This window comes from Enhydra lutris, unplaced genomic scaffold (genome assembly GCF_002288905.1).
Source record: "Enhydra lutris kenyoni isolate GAN:26980312 unplaced genomic scaffold, ASM228890v2 scaffoldscaffold11, whole genome shotgun sequence".
NCBI classification, from domain to species: Eukaryota; Metazoa; Chordata; class Mammalia; order Carnivora; family Mustelidae; genus Enhydra; species Enhydra lutris.
In genome coordinates this window covers 36,310,034-36,327,195 of record NW_019154095.1, presented here as the reverse complement: position 1 = coordinate 36,327,195, position 17,162 = coordinate 36,310,034, and the positions used below count along the sequence as shown (strand labels likewise).

The 17,162-nt window shown below is 33.7% G+C and overlaps 1 protein-coding gene across 1 annotated transcript in view; it reads right to left on the bottom strand.

Annotated features, from left to right (window-relative positions):
• LOC111144594 (disintegrin and metalloproteinase domain-containing protein 18-like) overlaps positions 1–17,162 on the bottom strand; it is a 99,338-nt gene that overhangs the window by 25,626 nt on the left and 56,550 nt on the right. Inside the window, exons 11-12 of the mRNA XM_022498970.1 lie at positions 16,437–16,573; positions 5,960–6,149 (exon numbers count right to left, since the gene is read on the bottom strand). Coding sequence (XP_022354678.1) covers positions 5,960–6,149; positions 16,437–16,573 — 327 coding nt within the window. The remainder of the gene's footprint in view (positions 1–5,959; positions 6,150–16,436; positions 16,574–17,162) is intronic.

The window sequence follows — 17,162 nt, the reverse complement described above, 5'->3', positions numbered from 1 at the left end:
ACAAAACCTAAGAATAAATCTGTACTCTGAAAACTATAATACATAGAATTGTTTTGAGTGGTATGTTGTAAGAGAAGCTATAATGAGAGATCTTTCATCCAAAATAGTAGATAAATTTATCAGGTACCTTTATAAAACAACAATATATTCCTGATCTTTTGTAATACCTGGTTTATCATGTAATATTTTATATAAAATTAGATACTGTGTCTTCAATACATTAATACAAAGTGTATTAGCAAATCTTTATTACTATATAACATGTTTTAAATTTATAGCAAATCTTTATTACTATATAACATGTTTTAAATTTATAGGAGTCAGATGATATTCTTTTTTTCATTTTTATATTTCAATATTAACAAAAGTATGTTATGCTTCACAATATAAATATTTTAAAGAAAAATTATCAGGAGTATTTAGGGAAGATAGGGGATCAAATACACACTAAATATTAATGTGGGGGGAGCAAAAATCAATGACATCACAGGGAATTCCAAGGCTAGTATCAAAGAAGAGCCTATAGTAGAGAGTAAGTTTTCACAATACTCAATGAATAGTATAAATCTAGACTAAATGCCTGACTTAGAAGTTGACTTGTAAGGACACTTGTGCTTTAGGAATAAAATTCCATCATGAGACTGGAAGCCAAAACTTTATAAACTAGGTAGCCAAGGTTCATCATTGAGAAATCTGAGAATGAAAAGGACATTTTCTTTTCTCCTGGTTGTCCAAGACATTATCAAATTCTCTTCAATATGCAGTATTTTACAATTTTTCTCTCTTTATAAATGTAATAGTATATGTTGAAAAATACTGAAATGTTCCTCTATTTTTGGAATAAACTCCAGAAGCATATTGTTTTTCATATACTCATTTCTATTGATAATTCTGATTCAGCTATTTTGTAACTATTTTTCAAAATATAAATCAGTCATTCAAAATAACATTAATAGGAGGAGTGAACAAATTTCATGATTTAATTTTATCTCTATATGCCTGCAAAGGATACTGGGAATTAAAATTTTTACAAGTAGTCACTTTACAGTAACATTCAAAAACATGAAAGGGTTAACTTTAAGAGTTAAAGATACCTAAATAAATGGAACAATATGTCATATTTATAGTTTGAAAATCATAAAATTATGAATATGTCCATTCTCCACAAATTCTATATTTTTTAAGATCCCAATCAAACTTTCAGGAGGATTATTTTTTTCTTTAGGGGGTGTAAGTAGAAATAGACAAGTTGATTCTAAATTTTACATAGAAATGTAAAAACCTAAAATCACAAAACCTGTATTGATAAAGAAATACAAAATATAAAGATGCATTTTACCTGATTTTATGAATTAGGGTAAGGAAATCTGGTGTTGGTACAAGGATAGATATATGGAATAATGGAACAAAAAGTATGTGATATACTGTTTTTCAATATAGATACCAAGAAAAAGATGATTTTTCAACAAATGGGTCTAGAACAGTTGGAAATACATACAGAAAAAAGATGCCCTGATAATTAACTTACAAATATTACTTAAAATGGATCATAGATATACACATAAAAGCTAAAATCAATAAACTTCTTGAAGAACACTTATGAGAAATCTTTAAAATCTTGGGATACATAAGGCACAAATAGCATAATGCATAAAACAAAAAAAAATGATAAACTGAACTTGACCCAATTAAAAGCTTTGACTTTTTAAAAGATATCATCAAGAAAATACAAAGCCAAGCCACATACTGGGAGAAAATTTTACAAAAGACTTGTATATAGTTTATATTAAGAATTTCTATAACTACATTTTAGAAAAACAAACAACCCTATAAATATGTGCAAAATGTTTGAACAGACACTTTAAAAAGGAGAAATATGAATGTCCCATAATCATATGGAACACTGCCCAATATAATTAGTCATCAAGGAAATACAAATTAAAACCACAATGCACACATGCAAATGACTAAAATGAAAAAGACTGGCAATAATAAATGTTGATGAGGATAAGGAATAGCTACCACTCATACACAAGATGTTTGGAATGTAAAATAATACAATATTTGGGAAAGCAGTTTGACATTTTATTATAGATTTAATAGTAAATTAACATTATGACTCATCAATCTCACTCCTAGATATTTACCCAACAGAAATGAAAACATAAGTCAACAAAGATTTGAACATGAATACTCTTTGGAAATATTTTTCATAATAGCTACAAATGAAAATAACCTAAATGTTCATCAATAACTTCATGAATAAACACTTCATTATATAAATATAATGAAGACCACCTAGATAATCATAAGTCTTTTTTGTTGAAAACCAAAGATAAGGTCATAATGCCTTTGTGTCAATACAACACAGATTTCTACAGATCATTTGGCTAGGTATGGCAGGCAGAAGCAGAATTGGGCACTGATGTCTTCAGTGACAATGGGACAAATAGTTAAAAAAAAGAACTACCCTATGATCCAGCAGTAACATACTGGGTAATAACCCAAGGATACAAAAATACTCATTTGATGGGATACATTGCACCCCAAGGTTTATAGCAGTATTATTAATAGTAGCTAAATTATGGAGAGAGCCCAAGGATCCACTGACTGATGAATGGATAAAGATGTAAAAAGATAAATCTTGCCATTTGCAATGATGTGGATGGATCTAGATAGTATTAAAGCTATAAGAAGTCAGTCAGAGAAAGACAATACCATATGATTTCCCTCACATGTAGAATTTAAGAAATAAAACAGTGAACTCAGGGGAAAAACAGAGAGGCAAACCATAAAAGAGACTCTTTAACTATAGAAAACAAACAGGGTTTATGGAGGTGAGGTGGGAAGGGGATGGTTTAAATGGGTGATAGGTATTAAGGAGGGCACTTGTGATGAGCACTGGGTGTTATACGTAAGTGATGAATCACTAAATTCTACTACTGAAACTAATATTATAATGCCTGTTAACTAACTGAAATTTATAGGACAATTTGGAGAGGAAAAAAATAAAAACAATTTCACACAGTTTTAACAAAATATTAATGTAGACTTTGGAATTTTGGAACTATTTTAATTTTCTAAGAATAGAAAATAAAAACACACATTTGACCAGATGAACTTAATAGATCAACATTCCTTTCAAAAGCAGAAAAATACATATTTTTCAAGTGCACATGAAACATTTTCCATTTTAGATCATGTGTTGTCCACAAAAAAAGACTCAGTAGTTTTAAGAAGTCTAAAATCTTGTCAAATATCTTTTCTGACAAAGGTATGAAAGAAGAAATCAATTGCAAGAAGAAATCTGGAAAAATTACAAATATGTGGTGGTAAAACAATATGTTAGTGAATAACCAATGGATCAATGAAGAAATTTTTTAAAAAATCAAAATATACCTTGAGAGAAATGAAAATTTAAATGCAACACAGAAAAATGTCTGTGATATAGCAAAATCTATTCCAAGTGGGACATATATAGCACTATAGCTTATCTCAAGAAACAAAAAATATCTCAAACCAATCTGACTTTATAGTTACAAAGGAGGTAGAAAAAGAAGACCAGAGTTAGTAGAGAAAAATTTAAAAATCAAATGGAAATAAATTAAATGGAGACTGAAAACCCAATAGAAAAGATCAATGAAACTAAGCCAATTCTTTCAAAAGATTAAAAATATAACCAACTTTCAGCTAGACTCACTAAGAAAATGAGAGTTTTCATAAATAAAATCAGAAATGGAAAATGAGAGGTTACAACTGATACCAAGAAAACAAGTGTTCATAAGAGATTACTATGAACAATTATATGACCATCAATTGAAAAACTTAGTAGAAATGGATAAATTCCTAGAAATAAATATACCCAAACTGAATCATGAGGAAATGAAAATATGAATAGATTGCCAGCAATCAAAACCCTCCCAAGAATCATAAGACCAAGACCAGATGACTTCACTGGTGAATTCTTCCAAACATTCACAAAAGGTTTAATACTTACTTTCCTAAACTCTTCCTAAAAACTGAAGAGGAGGGATCATATTCAAACTTATTTGATGAGGCCTGAGTGCAAATTATTCGGGTGCTTGTTAAGTATCTATCCATACAGACTTAATTCGTCTTTCACGCATATACTTCCTGTGTATTTTATATCACAATGAAATGATAAGTATGACATAAATATTTATTGTTCAAGTGGGCAGAGAACTTCCTTTCAAGAGAACTAAAATATACTAAAGTATATTTTAAGAAAGAGAATATAATTTAAATGTAATTCTTTCAGAATGGTACTGTGACATGCAAAGAAATACTAATGACCAAAAGGAACAGGTAAAATAAATAAAGTATTTTCAGAATAAAATCTTTAGGGTATTTTCTAATGTAAAGCACAGAGGTGACAGAAATGCAATATTTATAAGAATTTTATGTAAGTTAAATCCCATTATTTTAGAGGTGGCCTAGATATGGTTATAACTTAAATATGTATGCTAAGAATATAAGAATAATCACTACAGGAAAATAAAAAGTACAGATCCAATAATTGATGCAATAAATGGTGGAAGAAAGAAAAAGCATGCAGATTCAAAAAGAAGTGAACAAAAATCCAATTAAAAAACAAATGTGGCAAAATGAACATAGAAAATAAGAAAATTGTGAGACAACTAAACTTAAAAACATATGCAATGTAGAGGACTATAAGGAGTCATAACTGTTAAATGTAATGAGGTATCCTAGAGAAGATCCTAGTACAGAAAGAAACTGTTTGGTGAAAAGAAAATAAATCTGAATAAATTATGGACTTCGGTTAAATAAAAATATGCAAAAATATTACTCACAATAATGTTTAAGAGGATAATCTGATAAATCAAAGATAGATTGAATAGTAAATGTAGATCATGAAGTTACTAGTACAGAAAAACTAAATGAGAAGGAAGAAATATCAGGGAAATACTGATGAAGATAAGCTAGTATGTGCATAGATATACAGATATGTCAAACCAAATAGACCTTATTTTTTTTTCCAAATAGACTTTAAAACAGAAAGCAACATTAGAGGTAAGGAGACGCAGTATTTGAAAATTAAAGTTAAATTTCTAGTAAGATATAACAATCATATTTTAAGTCTCCACTGTATAAAACAGCTTCAAAAAACAAAGCAAAAAACTGAATAATGTATAGTGAGAATTAGGCAAATCCAACAGCATGGCTGTGGGTATCAATATTATCTCTCAGGTACTAAGAGTTCAGGCAAATAAAATTCATAAAAATACAGAAGATTTGAGGCATTCACTGAAAAATTATCATGTAATCAAGTTGTATAAAATTTTGTTTCTAACAAGAGTTTGCATTTTCTCAAGTGAACATGGAACATTCCCAATATCATGCTTAAGTGTATGAAAACAAGCACAACAAAAATGTGGTGATTAGCCATCTTACCAAGCACAACTAAAAAAGGAGTAACAGCAAAAAGCTAAATATAACAATAACAAACCAAGGATTATTACTAATATAATTCTGGGAAGTCAAGTTAAAATAAATGACATTCCCTCAGATGCAAGGATGGAAATTAGGAGATGAGCAGGTATACAACAACATACATGTAATAACATAGTGAACCAGGGCAGGCACTTCAAGGAATTCACATGCTTGAGGTGATAATTACAGGATTAATGTTACCAATGTTTATGATACAGGAAGGTGGGTATTAGTATTAATGGTTACACCGTAAAGAAAATCTGCCTCTGTAATCCATGCTACAGTTACACTTTACTTAAACTTTTCAAAGGCTTCAAATTCAGGATGAGACAGTTATCACATGCCCCATATCCCTGTATCTTAGATGTTTAATTAAATGGTAGCCGCATTTCAACAACAGTCCTCCTGTATTACATCTCTATTGAGAAGACTACATGAGAAACAGAAAAACAAATCTTTAGATGAGTTAGAAATGTTTGTCACTAACCTCTGCAAGGCCACAATCACATTGTTCAGGAGGTTCCAAAATTCCATTGCCACAAGCTGCCACAACTCTGCCTTGGTAAACCACTTCTGAAACTGTTTTATTCTGAAGACACTCAAATTCAGGCTGTGAAGCCATACGTTTAAATTCATCCATGTTGCAACTGCTAAAAAACTTAACACCATGGGAATGTCTAAAAATAAATTATATTCCTCAGATAAATGGAATAAAATCACTATTAAAGCAACATTCTGTGAAGTACTGACAAGTATCAAAAATTCTGTAATACTGCACTTACAGAGGAGCCAAGAAGGAAGGGAGAGGATTTTTATCTTTAATACAAGTTGTAAATAAAAACAATAGGTCTATTTCTATTGTAATTCAATACAAGACATCTAGTAAGTAGAGGGAGTTAAGGTGACATGAGCTAAAATATATTAAAACACATATAATGATCGCCACACAAAAAATACCTCTCTTTAAATATGTCCTATAATTATTTTCATTATGATTGCCAACATCACAATTATAAGTATTATTATAAGCACTAATTATAAGAAAATGAAACACACTAGAAAATTTATGTGGCCAACTGAAGAAATAACAATGGTTGATAGTGTCACAAGAAAAACCAGAATTGTTCGCATTTTGATAACAAAATTAATTAAAATATCTCAATATTGATTATATAAAACATATAAAACTAGGGTTCCTTTTATTTTGTTACCTTTTGAAATATTTCTGTACTTCTACATGTACTATTTAATGAATTTTTATTTAATTTTGTAACAATCTAAAACTTAGAGAAATGGCATGAAAATAGACCAAAGAATAAATTTTTCCCAAAACAACGAAGAATAAGTTGTCAAACATGATTCTAATAACTCTAAATATTTTAACATATAATTACTGCATAGACATTAATTCCAAAAAAGACCCTTCAAAATTGGGAAACATTTGTACAGTACAAATATCTAATCTTCAGATGTTATCCAGATTTCACCATCATCACAATATTGGCACTTTACAGCAAAAAGATCCAATTGAGAGTCAACCATTGTATTTTTTTTTTTTTCAAATTTTTCCTCCAAATTTTTATTTAAATTTCAGGTAGTTAACATGCAGTGTAACATTGCTTTCTGGCACAGAATTTAATGATTCATCTCTTACATGAAACACCCAGTGGTCATCACAACAATGCCCTCCTTGATATTCAACACCCATTTAACCCATCACCCCCCCAAACCTCCCCTCCAGCAAACCTCAGTTTATTTTCTACAGTTAAGAGTCTCTTTTATGGTTTGCCTGTTTTCCCCCCTAAGTTCACTGTTTTATTTCTTAAATTCTACATGCGAAGGAAATCATATGGCATTTGTCTTTTTCTGACCGACTTATTTGGTATAGAATAATACTCTCTAGATCCATCTACACCATTGCAAATGGCAATATTTCATTCTTTTAATGGCTGAGTAATATCCCATTGTGTATATATACCACATCTTCTTTATCCATTCATCAGTCAGTGGCCATTGGTCTCTCTCCATAATTTGGCCACTGTGGATAATGCTGCTATTTAAACCTCGAAGTGCATGTATCCCATTAAATCAATATTTTTGTATCCTTTGGGTAAATACTCATTATGCAGTTGCTGGATCAAAGGGTAGTTTTATTTTTAACTTTTTGAGGAAACTCCATACTGTTCTCCAGATTGGCTGCAGCAGTTTGCATTCCCATCAACAGTGTAAGAGGGTTCCCCATTCTCTGCATCTTTGCCAACACCTGTTTTCTTGTGTTGTCAATTTTAGCTATTCTGACAGGTGTGAGGTGATATCTAATTGTTGTTTTGATTTATAGTTCCCTGGTGATGAGTGATGTTGAGCATATTTTCATGTGTCCATTAGCCATCTGGACGTCATCTTTGGAAAATTGTCTGTTCATGTCTTCTGTCCATTCGTTGACTAGATTGTTTTTTGTGTGTTGAGTTCACTGATAGGTACTTTATATTTTTGAACACTAACCTTTTATCAGATATGCCTTTTGCAAACATCTTTGCCCATTCTGAAGTCTGACTTTTAGTTTTGTTGATTGTTTCCTTCACTGTGCAGAAGGTTTTATCTTGATGAAATCCCAGTTCATTTTTGCTTTTATTTCCCTTGCCTCCGGCAAGGTGTCTAGTAAGAAGTTGCTATGGCTGAGGTCAAAGAAGTTTCTGCCTGTGTTCTCTAGTATTTTGATGGTTTCTGGTCTCACATTTAGGTCTTTCATTCATTTTGAATTTACTTTTGTGTATGGTATAACAAAGTGGTCCAGTGTCAAACTTCTGCATATTACTGTCCAGTTTTCCCAGCACCATTTGTTGAAGAAATTCTTTCCATTCAATATTCTTTCCTGCTTTGTCAAAGATTAGTTGACCATATAGTTGTGGGTCCATTTCTGGGTTTTCTATTCTGTTCCATTGATCTCTCTATCTGTTTTTGTGCCAATACCATACTATCCTGATGATTACAGCTTTGTAATATAGTTTATTGAGAATTGAGATACCTCCAGGTTTACTTTTCTTTTTCAGGATTGCTTTGGCTATTCAGGGTCTTTTGTGGTTCCATACAAATTTCAGGACTGTTTGTTCTATTTTTGTGAAAAAGGCTGTTGGTGTTTCATAGGGATTACATTAAATATGTAGATTGCTTTGGAGAGTATAGACATTTGAACAATTGTCATTTGTTATAGACATTTTAGCATTTTGTTACACCAGTCCATGAGCATGGACTGTTCTTCCAATTCTTTGTCATCTTCAATTTCTTTCATCAGTGTTTTAGAGTTTTCAGAATACAGATATTTTCCTTCTTTGGTTAGGTCTATTCCTAGGTATCTTATGGTTTCTGGTGAAATTATAAATGAAATTGGTTCCTTGATCTCTCTTTCTGCTGCTTCATTATTGGTGTATAGAAATGCAACAGATTTCCATATATTAATTTGTATCCTGCCACTTTATTAAATATATGTATCAGTTCTGGCAATTTTTTGGTGGGGTCTTGGTTTTTCTTATAGAGGTATAATGCTGTTTGCAAATAGTGGAAGTTAAGACTTCTTCCTTTATTATTTGGATGCTTTTTATTTCTTTTTGTTGAGAGAGGACATTCCTGTCGTGTTCTTGATCATAAAAGAAAAGCTCTTAATTTTTCCCCATTGAGGGTGAAATTAGTGGTGGGCTTTTTGTATATGGCCATTATGATTTTGAGGAATGTTCTCTCTATCAAGAATGGATGTTGTACTTTGTCAAATGATTCTTCTGCATCTACTGAGAGGATCATATTGTTCTTCTCCTTTCTTTTATCAGTGTGGTGTGTCACACTGATTGCTTTGTCTTGTCAAACTACCCCGGCAGCCCAGGTCCCACATGGTGATGGTGAATAATTCTTTTAATGCACTGTTAAATCTGATTAGCTAGTATCTTGTTGAGAATTTTGGCATCCATGTTCATCGGGAATATTGGCCTATAGTTCTCCTTTTCAGTGTAATCTTTGTCTGGTTTTGGAATCGGGGTAATGCTGGCCTCATATAATAAATGTGAATGTTTTTGTTTCATTTCTATTTTTTGGTATAGTTTGAAAAGAATAGGTTTTAATTCTTCCTTAAATGTTTGGTAGAATTCACCTTTGAAGCCAACTGGCCCTGGACTTTTGTTTGTTGGGAGATTTTTGATTACTGGTTCAATTTCTTTGCTTGCTTTTAGTTGTTTTAGCTTTCTATTTCTTCATGTTTCAGTTTGGGTAGTTTGTATGTTTCTAGGAATTTATCCATTTTTTTGCAGATTGTTCAATTCATTGGCATATACTTTTTCATAATATTCTCTTATAATTGTTTGGATAGTTGTGGTATTGGTTATTTCTTCTCTTTCATTTGTGATTTTTTTTTTTAATTTGTGTCCTTTCTCTTTTTTTCTTGGTAAGTCTTGCTAGGGGGTTATTAATTTCATTAATCTTTTCAAGGAAATACCTCTTAGTTTCATTTGTTTATTTTTTAAATTTCTATATCATTTTTTCTGCTCTAATTTTTAATAATCTCCCTTCTTCCATCAGCTTTAAGCTTCATTTGCTGTTCTTTTTCCAGCTCCTGTATGTGTAAGATTAAGTTGCTTGCTTGAGATTTTTCTTGCTTCTTGAGGTAGGCCTGTATTGCTATATATTTCCCTCTCATGACCACTTTTGCTGCATCCCAAAGGTTCTGGACCATCGTGCTTTCATTTTCATGCATTTTCTTATTTCTTCTTTAATTTCCTGGTTAACTTATTCATTCTTTAGTAGCATGTTTTTTAACCTCCATGTATTTGTGGTCTTTTCCAATTTTTTCTTGTGGTAGACTTCAAATTTCATAGAGCTGTGGTCAGAACATATGCATGGTATGATCTCAATCTTTTTGTGCTTGCTGAAGGCTGACCCAGTATGTGATCTATCCTGGAGACTGTCTCATGCGCACTCAAAAAGAATGTGTATTCTGCTGCTTTAGGATGAAATGTTTTGAAGTCCATCTGATCCAGTGTCTCATTCAAAGCCATTGTTTCCTTGTTGATTTTCTGTTTAGATCTGTTCATTGGTGTAGGTGGGGATGTTGGAGTCCCCTATTGTTATTGTATTATTATTAATGAGTTTCTTTCATGTTTGTTATTGTTTTACTTATTCATGCGCCCCCATGTTGGAGAAATATAGATCTACCTTTGTTAGATCTTCTTGTTGGATAGTCCCCTTTCTTAGGATACATTGTCCTTCTTCATCTCTTGTTATAGATTCAGTTTAAAAACTATTTTTTTCTGATAGAAGTCTTACTACTCTGGATTTCTTTTAACATCTGTTGGCATGATAAATGGTTTGCCATCCCCTCACAATCTGCAGATGTTTTTAGGTTAAAAATGAATCTCTTGTAGGTAGCATATAGATGCATCTTGTTTTTTATCCATTCTAACACCCTGCCTTTTGATTGCAGTGTTCAATCCATTTACAAAGTATTGTTGATAGATATGTATTTAGTGCCATTTTATTATTTGTTTTTGTCATTGCTTTTGGAGATTTTCTCTGTTCCTTTCTAGTCTTTGTCACCTTTGGTCTTTCCTTCCCACTCAAAAAGTCCCCTTTAATACTACTTGCAGGACTAGTTAGTGGTCAAGAACTCCTTCAGTTTTTGTTTCTCTGGAAAACTCTCCTCTTCTTCTATTCTGAATTATAGCCTTGTTGAATAGAATATTTGTGGCTGCAAATTTTTTCCACTCAGCTTGTTGAATATATTGTGGCACTTCCTTCTACCACATTCCTGTGGAAAGATCTGCAGCTAGCCCTAAAGGTCTTCCCTTGTAAGTTAGGGCGTTCTTTTGTCTTGCTGCTTTAGGATTTTTTATCACCATATTTTGCAAATTTAACTACAGTATGTCTTAGTATTGCCTTGCTTTTGTTGATTTTAATGGGAGTTATCTGTGCCTCCTGGATTTGGATTCCAGGTTAGGGAAGTTTTCAGCTATTATTTCCTCAAATAAACTTTCTGGCCCCTTTTCTGTCTATTCTTTCTCTGGGACTCCTATGATATGAATGTTACTATACTTGGTGGAGTCATTGATTTCCCTAGGTCTATCTCATAATCCATAATTATTCTTTCTCTCTTTTTGTTCAGCTTTATTTTTCCCCATTTTTCTCTCTTCCTTATCACTTATTCGTTCCTCTGCTTCTTCCATCTTTCTGGTCATTACATCCAGTTTGTTTTGAGTCTTGGTTATGGCATTTTTCATTTCTGATTGTTTTTTAATGCTTTTATCTCTGTGGTAAGGACCTCCCTGAAGTCTTCCATTCTTTTCTCAAGCCAGCAAGTATCCTTACAATTGTTCTTTAAATTCTCCATCAGGCATTTTACTTACAACTGTTTCACTTAGATATCTGGTTGTGACCTTTTCTTATTCTCTTTTGAGAAGAATTCCTCTGTCTTGGCATTTTGTCTAAGTCTCTTTTCTTCTTCTGTGCATTACGAAAGCCTGTTATGTTTCCTGCTCCTGAGAGTAATGACCTTATGAAGAAGAGGTCATATAGTGTCCAGAACCTGGTGCTTCAAAGAGTGTCTCTGGTGTGGGCTGCATGTACTCTGCTTCTGTGTTTTGGCTGCTCTATCCTTTAGGAATTCATTTGCAGAGGCTGTCCTTGGTGGGAGTGGGAAGTGTTTGAACCTTGTCCAGAGTGTGGTGAGTTTTAACAAGGTGTGCTCTGGTCTGCTTGTTAACTAAGACCTGATGCTACTTCCACTAGGACCAAAACCCTGCAGAACTCTGTTCAGGAGACTTGGTGCGTGCAGGGGTTTCTGCTGGTTTTCTGGGGAAGGGCCCACTGGGCACACTTGCCTGAGTAAAGCAGAACACAGGTGGATGGGACTTGGTGTAAGCAGCTTAGGCAGTCAGTGTCATTGCTGTGCTATTTATTGAAGCTGGTTTATGCTGTAAGGCAGGGAAGGGAAATGGCACCAGCCAGCTCCTTTGTCCCCAGAGAGGGGTCTTCATGCTTGCTCTCAGGGAAGCAATCCCAGAAGAGCAAATCATCTCCCCTTTCAAATGCCAGGTGTTTTTCAGATTGCTATTTTCACACTGTCTCTGGGTTGTTTGCCTGCCTCAAGCAGCACAGTGCCCTTTGGGTTCTGTCCCAGTAAAGCCTACTGACTTTTAAAACTCCAAACTTTTGGGATATGCTATGGTGAGGGCTTGTGCTGATCTTTTGGGGGAGGCTCTGACCCTGCTGGGATGGATGCAGTTTTGACTGAGAAGGGCAGTCACACCAGAGTTCAGGGACATGGGATTTGGAACAAGCAGGCTAAATAGTCAGAGTCCATCCGGGTTAGCCTCCCCCAGGAGGTGTCTCTGTGCCTATGCAGGGGTGGGGAGATGGAAGCATGGGGAGGTGGAGTAGGGGTTGGTGCAGGAAATGGTGCCTCCCAGCTCTTTTGCCCCCAGAGGGTCATCTCTGTGACTACCACCTCTCACAGAAGAGCTCCGGGAAGAGTAAGCAATCTTTCCCATGTGCACCTTTAGATGATCCTCCTGATCATTTGCTATCTGCCGCCAGAGTGCTGGCTTGCCTTTTCCCCACAAGCAGGGTAGGCCCTCAGGGCTTTATCCCAGCTACAGTGGCCATCCTTTTAAATTTCAGTCTTTGAGCCCCGCTGGTTGCAAAAGCTTACAAAAATCAGCCCCTCTTGTTTTTTCAGCCAGTGGATTTGGGGAAGTGTTCTTTCTGTTTGTTTCCCTGCACATTCCCTACCCCTCCTTTATCTGCTACCATGACTCCCTCTCTGCAGCACCTGGAATCCATTTCTTCCCCAATCCATGTCTCTCCTACCATCCTCCATGTGGCCTCTTCTCTCCCTGCAGTTGTGCAGTTTGTTCTGTCAGTTGTCAGGTTGACTTCTTGGGTGTTCACAGTGATTTGATAGTTACCTAGTTGTGTTCCAGCTACTTGACAAGCCTAGGGTCTTCCTGGTATGCTGCCATTTTAGCTCCTCCTCAAACATTGCATTTAATTCTCATGTCTCCTAAGTTTAGTTACCTACAATTTTGTTGTTGTTGTTGTTGTTGTTGTTGGGTTACATAGTCATGGAAAGTTTTGTATTATAGACTGATTATTTGGTAGAATGTCTCTCAGTTTAGGATTATAAAATGTTTCCTCATAATTAAACTGAGGTTATGTATCTTGGCAACATTATCACAGCAGTGTTGCTGAGTCTGTTTCATTACATTCAAACAAATAGCACAGGATTTCAATTTGTTATATTACTGATGATAGTCATTTTGATTAGTTGATTAAGGTGCTAGTCTTCACTCTAAAATTAATTTTCTCTTCTTATTAGTTAATAATTATCTGGAGAGAAATACTTTGCTTTTATGTTAATATCCCATTCCTTTATTATGTTTTCAACTAATTATTCATATATTTATATGAATATGGAATCATGTTTTCCTATCATGCTAAATGGATTATAATCCATTACTATCACTATGATTTATAAGATTCAGATTCCCACATATTTGACTATTGGGACCTGGCTTTTGTGTCCCTTTGCTAAGTCTCCATAATTCTTTAAATACTTCCTAATTTTCTCATACAACATGTTCCAAGCTCATTTTTATTTTCTTCGGTTTAGAACTGGAATCAATCATTCCTCCAAAGTGCCCCAGGTCTTTTTAGTGAGGAACAGTATTTTTAAAACATGATCTGGGTGATATATGTGCTATTGTTACTAGATATTTTTTTTAAGAGCTGAGATCAAGGCAATGCTAGCATCTTAATTAATGTTCACAGCTCCTTTGCTCTTATCTACAGTTTGCTATATCCTCCCCAGTTCTGGCTCCTGCAGCTTACTGAGATTTCAGTCTCAGTAGGGACATCTTCCCAGGGTATGGCTTAGCCAATTATTTCTAAGGTCAGTAAGATTTTAAAGTTCTTAGTGTCCTCCTATTTTAGTTCCTGCTACACAGCTACTTACTTCATGCTACTTAGGTTTTTGTTAGTGGATTGGTCCCATCTACTGGTATTTTTGGTGCATTTCAGTTTGGGAAACTTGAGAAATATGCTTTTGCTTTTTTGTTTGCTTTCCTAGTTTCGTTCTGTATTTTGTGGGAGAATTAGGGGAAGCTAGAATACAATACTCATACTTTTACCATTTGATTTCCACCCTCTCTCTTATTCTTAAAATATATACCTCCCTAGGTAAGACTCCATACTATCTTGGTCCATGTTTCTAATATTTTCTTCCTTTTGTTTCTTCTCCTGGTATGTCACTGGTTTCTCCTCAATTATTCATCCCATAAATATGAGAAGTACACTTAGCACTCTCAACTTCTTTCTAAATGACCTGTTCATGGTTTTAACTTCCACTAATAAAAACTCACACATTTTAAATTCCTTGTCCTCAGGTCAGGACCTATATAACTGTGCACTTAATTCTAATGCATGACTCAGAATCCCCAAATTAATATAAACTACCCCCAAGGCTTCTCCTCAATTTTCTGCTTTCCTAAAATATTTGCCTTTTTTAATAATTATGATATCAAAAAGCCTACAAATACTTCTTCACATCTCCTTTTTATCTCAATCTTAATAAACTGTTATAGATTATTATGAGAATCATCTCCAAAATATTAACTATCTTACTATTCCCTCTGATATATTTTACATTCATTTTAAGATAATTTTTACTATCCATACTGCATGAATCAACTTAAAATGTACTTGGTTAACATTTATCACAAAAGTCCAACTCTTGCCTCATGACTGCACAATTAGACTCTTTCATACACATTCCTGAATCATCTGGCCTTCTTCCCCTGACTTATGCTTTAGCCTCACTGCATTTTACTTTCTTTACCTTATGTCCAAACATTCTTCCTTATAGTCCCAGATTTTTTTTTTCATTTTTATCCTTCTCTCGATATTCTTAGTCTAGTCTGTTGAGCTTTTCAAACTTCTTATTTAAGCATCACTTCATTTGCTGGCTTGACAAGTTTTCAACAAGCCCTTTACATGAGCAAATTCACATCTCTCATAACTATTTCCTCAGAAAACTTTCCTTTATCAGAAAGTTTCTTCTTGGGACACCTAGGTGGCTTAGTTGGTTAAGCAGCTGCCCTTAACTCAGGTCACGGTCCCAGAGTCCTGGGATTGAGCCCTGCATCAGGCTCTCTGCTTAGCGGGAAGCCTGCTTCTCCCTCTCCTTTGCCTGCTGCTGTGCCTACTTGTGCTCTCTTTCTATCTGTCAAATAAGTAAATAAAATCTTAAAAAAAAAAATTCTTCTCCCCGTGTATTCCCTATTTATTTCCTTCTTGGCACCTATCATACACTGTTTATACTTTGTTCTTAGGTCTACTTTTAAATTTTCAGACCCTGATAGGTTAAGATATTTATGACATATCTATCTTGCTAGCCATTTATAAGACTAACACAATCCTGCAAAGCAGTAGATGCTTATTACATGTTTTTAGAATGAATTAAATTCACCTGAAAACTCTAGTTAACCCCCAGAAAGTCATCATCAACATTCACTTTCTCTGTAACAATGAATGTAGAAATATTAAGCACATTTTCTGTGATATCAAATACTCCTCTTTAAATAAGACAAAAACAGAAAGGGAAGCAAACCACAGACTCTTAAGTCTAGGAAACAAACTGAGGGTTGCTGGAGAGGAGCTGGGTTGGGGAATGAGGCACTAAGGCAGGCACCTGATGTAACGAGGATGGGTGTTATATGCAACTGATGAATCACTAAATTCTACCCTTGAAACTAATAACACAGCATATGTTAACTAAATTGAATTTAAATAAAAATTAAAATAAATAAACAAGTACATTATCTATTTAGTAAAAATATTCCAACTCAAGTTGTATTGCAAGATATTATACAAGTGACTGCTACAAACATTTCTCAAAAGAAGACACAGATTTGATAAAAATAAAATCTTACATTGCTTCAGAATTCATTATGCATGTAGTTCCTGGACAGTAACAATTGTAGATATCATCGTATGTTAATCCCAGATTAATTGCAAGCAACTGTACCATAACAACTGAAAATGCATCTAAGGTTATCATCTGTGGATACTAAATGCAAAAAAACAAAACAAAAAAAAACAGAATTATTGCCTAAATTATTTCGCCTCTTTGATCTTTTCTTTTTGGCCATATTACCTAAGTGCAAACACAAATTTAAGAAACTACTATGCTCATTATTTTCTTAGGGATATGGAAAATAAGGAAAAAATAGGTAAATTTTGTTTTTATTTTTGAGTTATTGTATTTTTAATCCAAATGGGACTGACATAAACCAAAATAAGATTAATGTTAACATATGCTTTTATTATGTATTAAATTCCAATAAGCTTTAAAAGTTTTTTGGGAGGAATATGCACTGTTACAGTAATTATATTATTTTTTAAGAAACACTTAGAAAAAAATATAAAGATTCTAAAGGGTTGAATTTGCAATCAGTTTTTACTTCAGAAATAGTTTAGGGAAAGAGCCAAATTAATTTTTTTTTAAAGGCAGAATACTAACACTTTGTAAGTAGCATTTTTGTATTAAAAAAAAATGGGAAGTAATAAGGGCAGCAAGACACAAATCCCTGGTGAAGTATAATCTTTTTGCTATCCCCACAGTTTTCCTTTTTTTCAGGTCATATAGTTGCACTCAT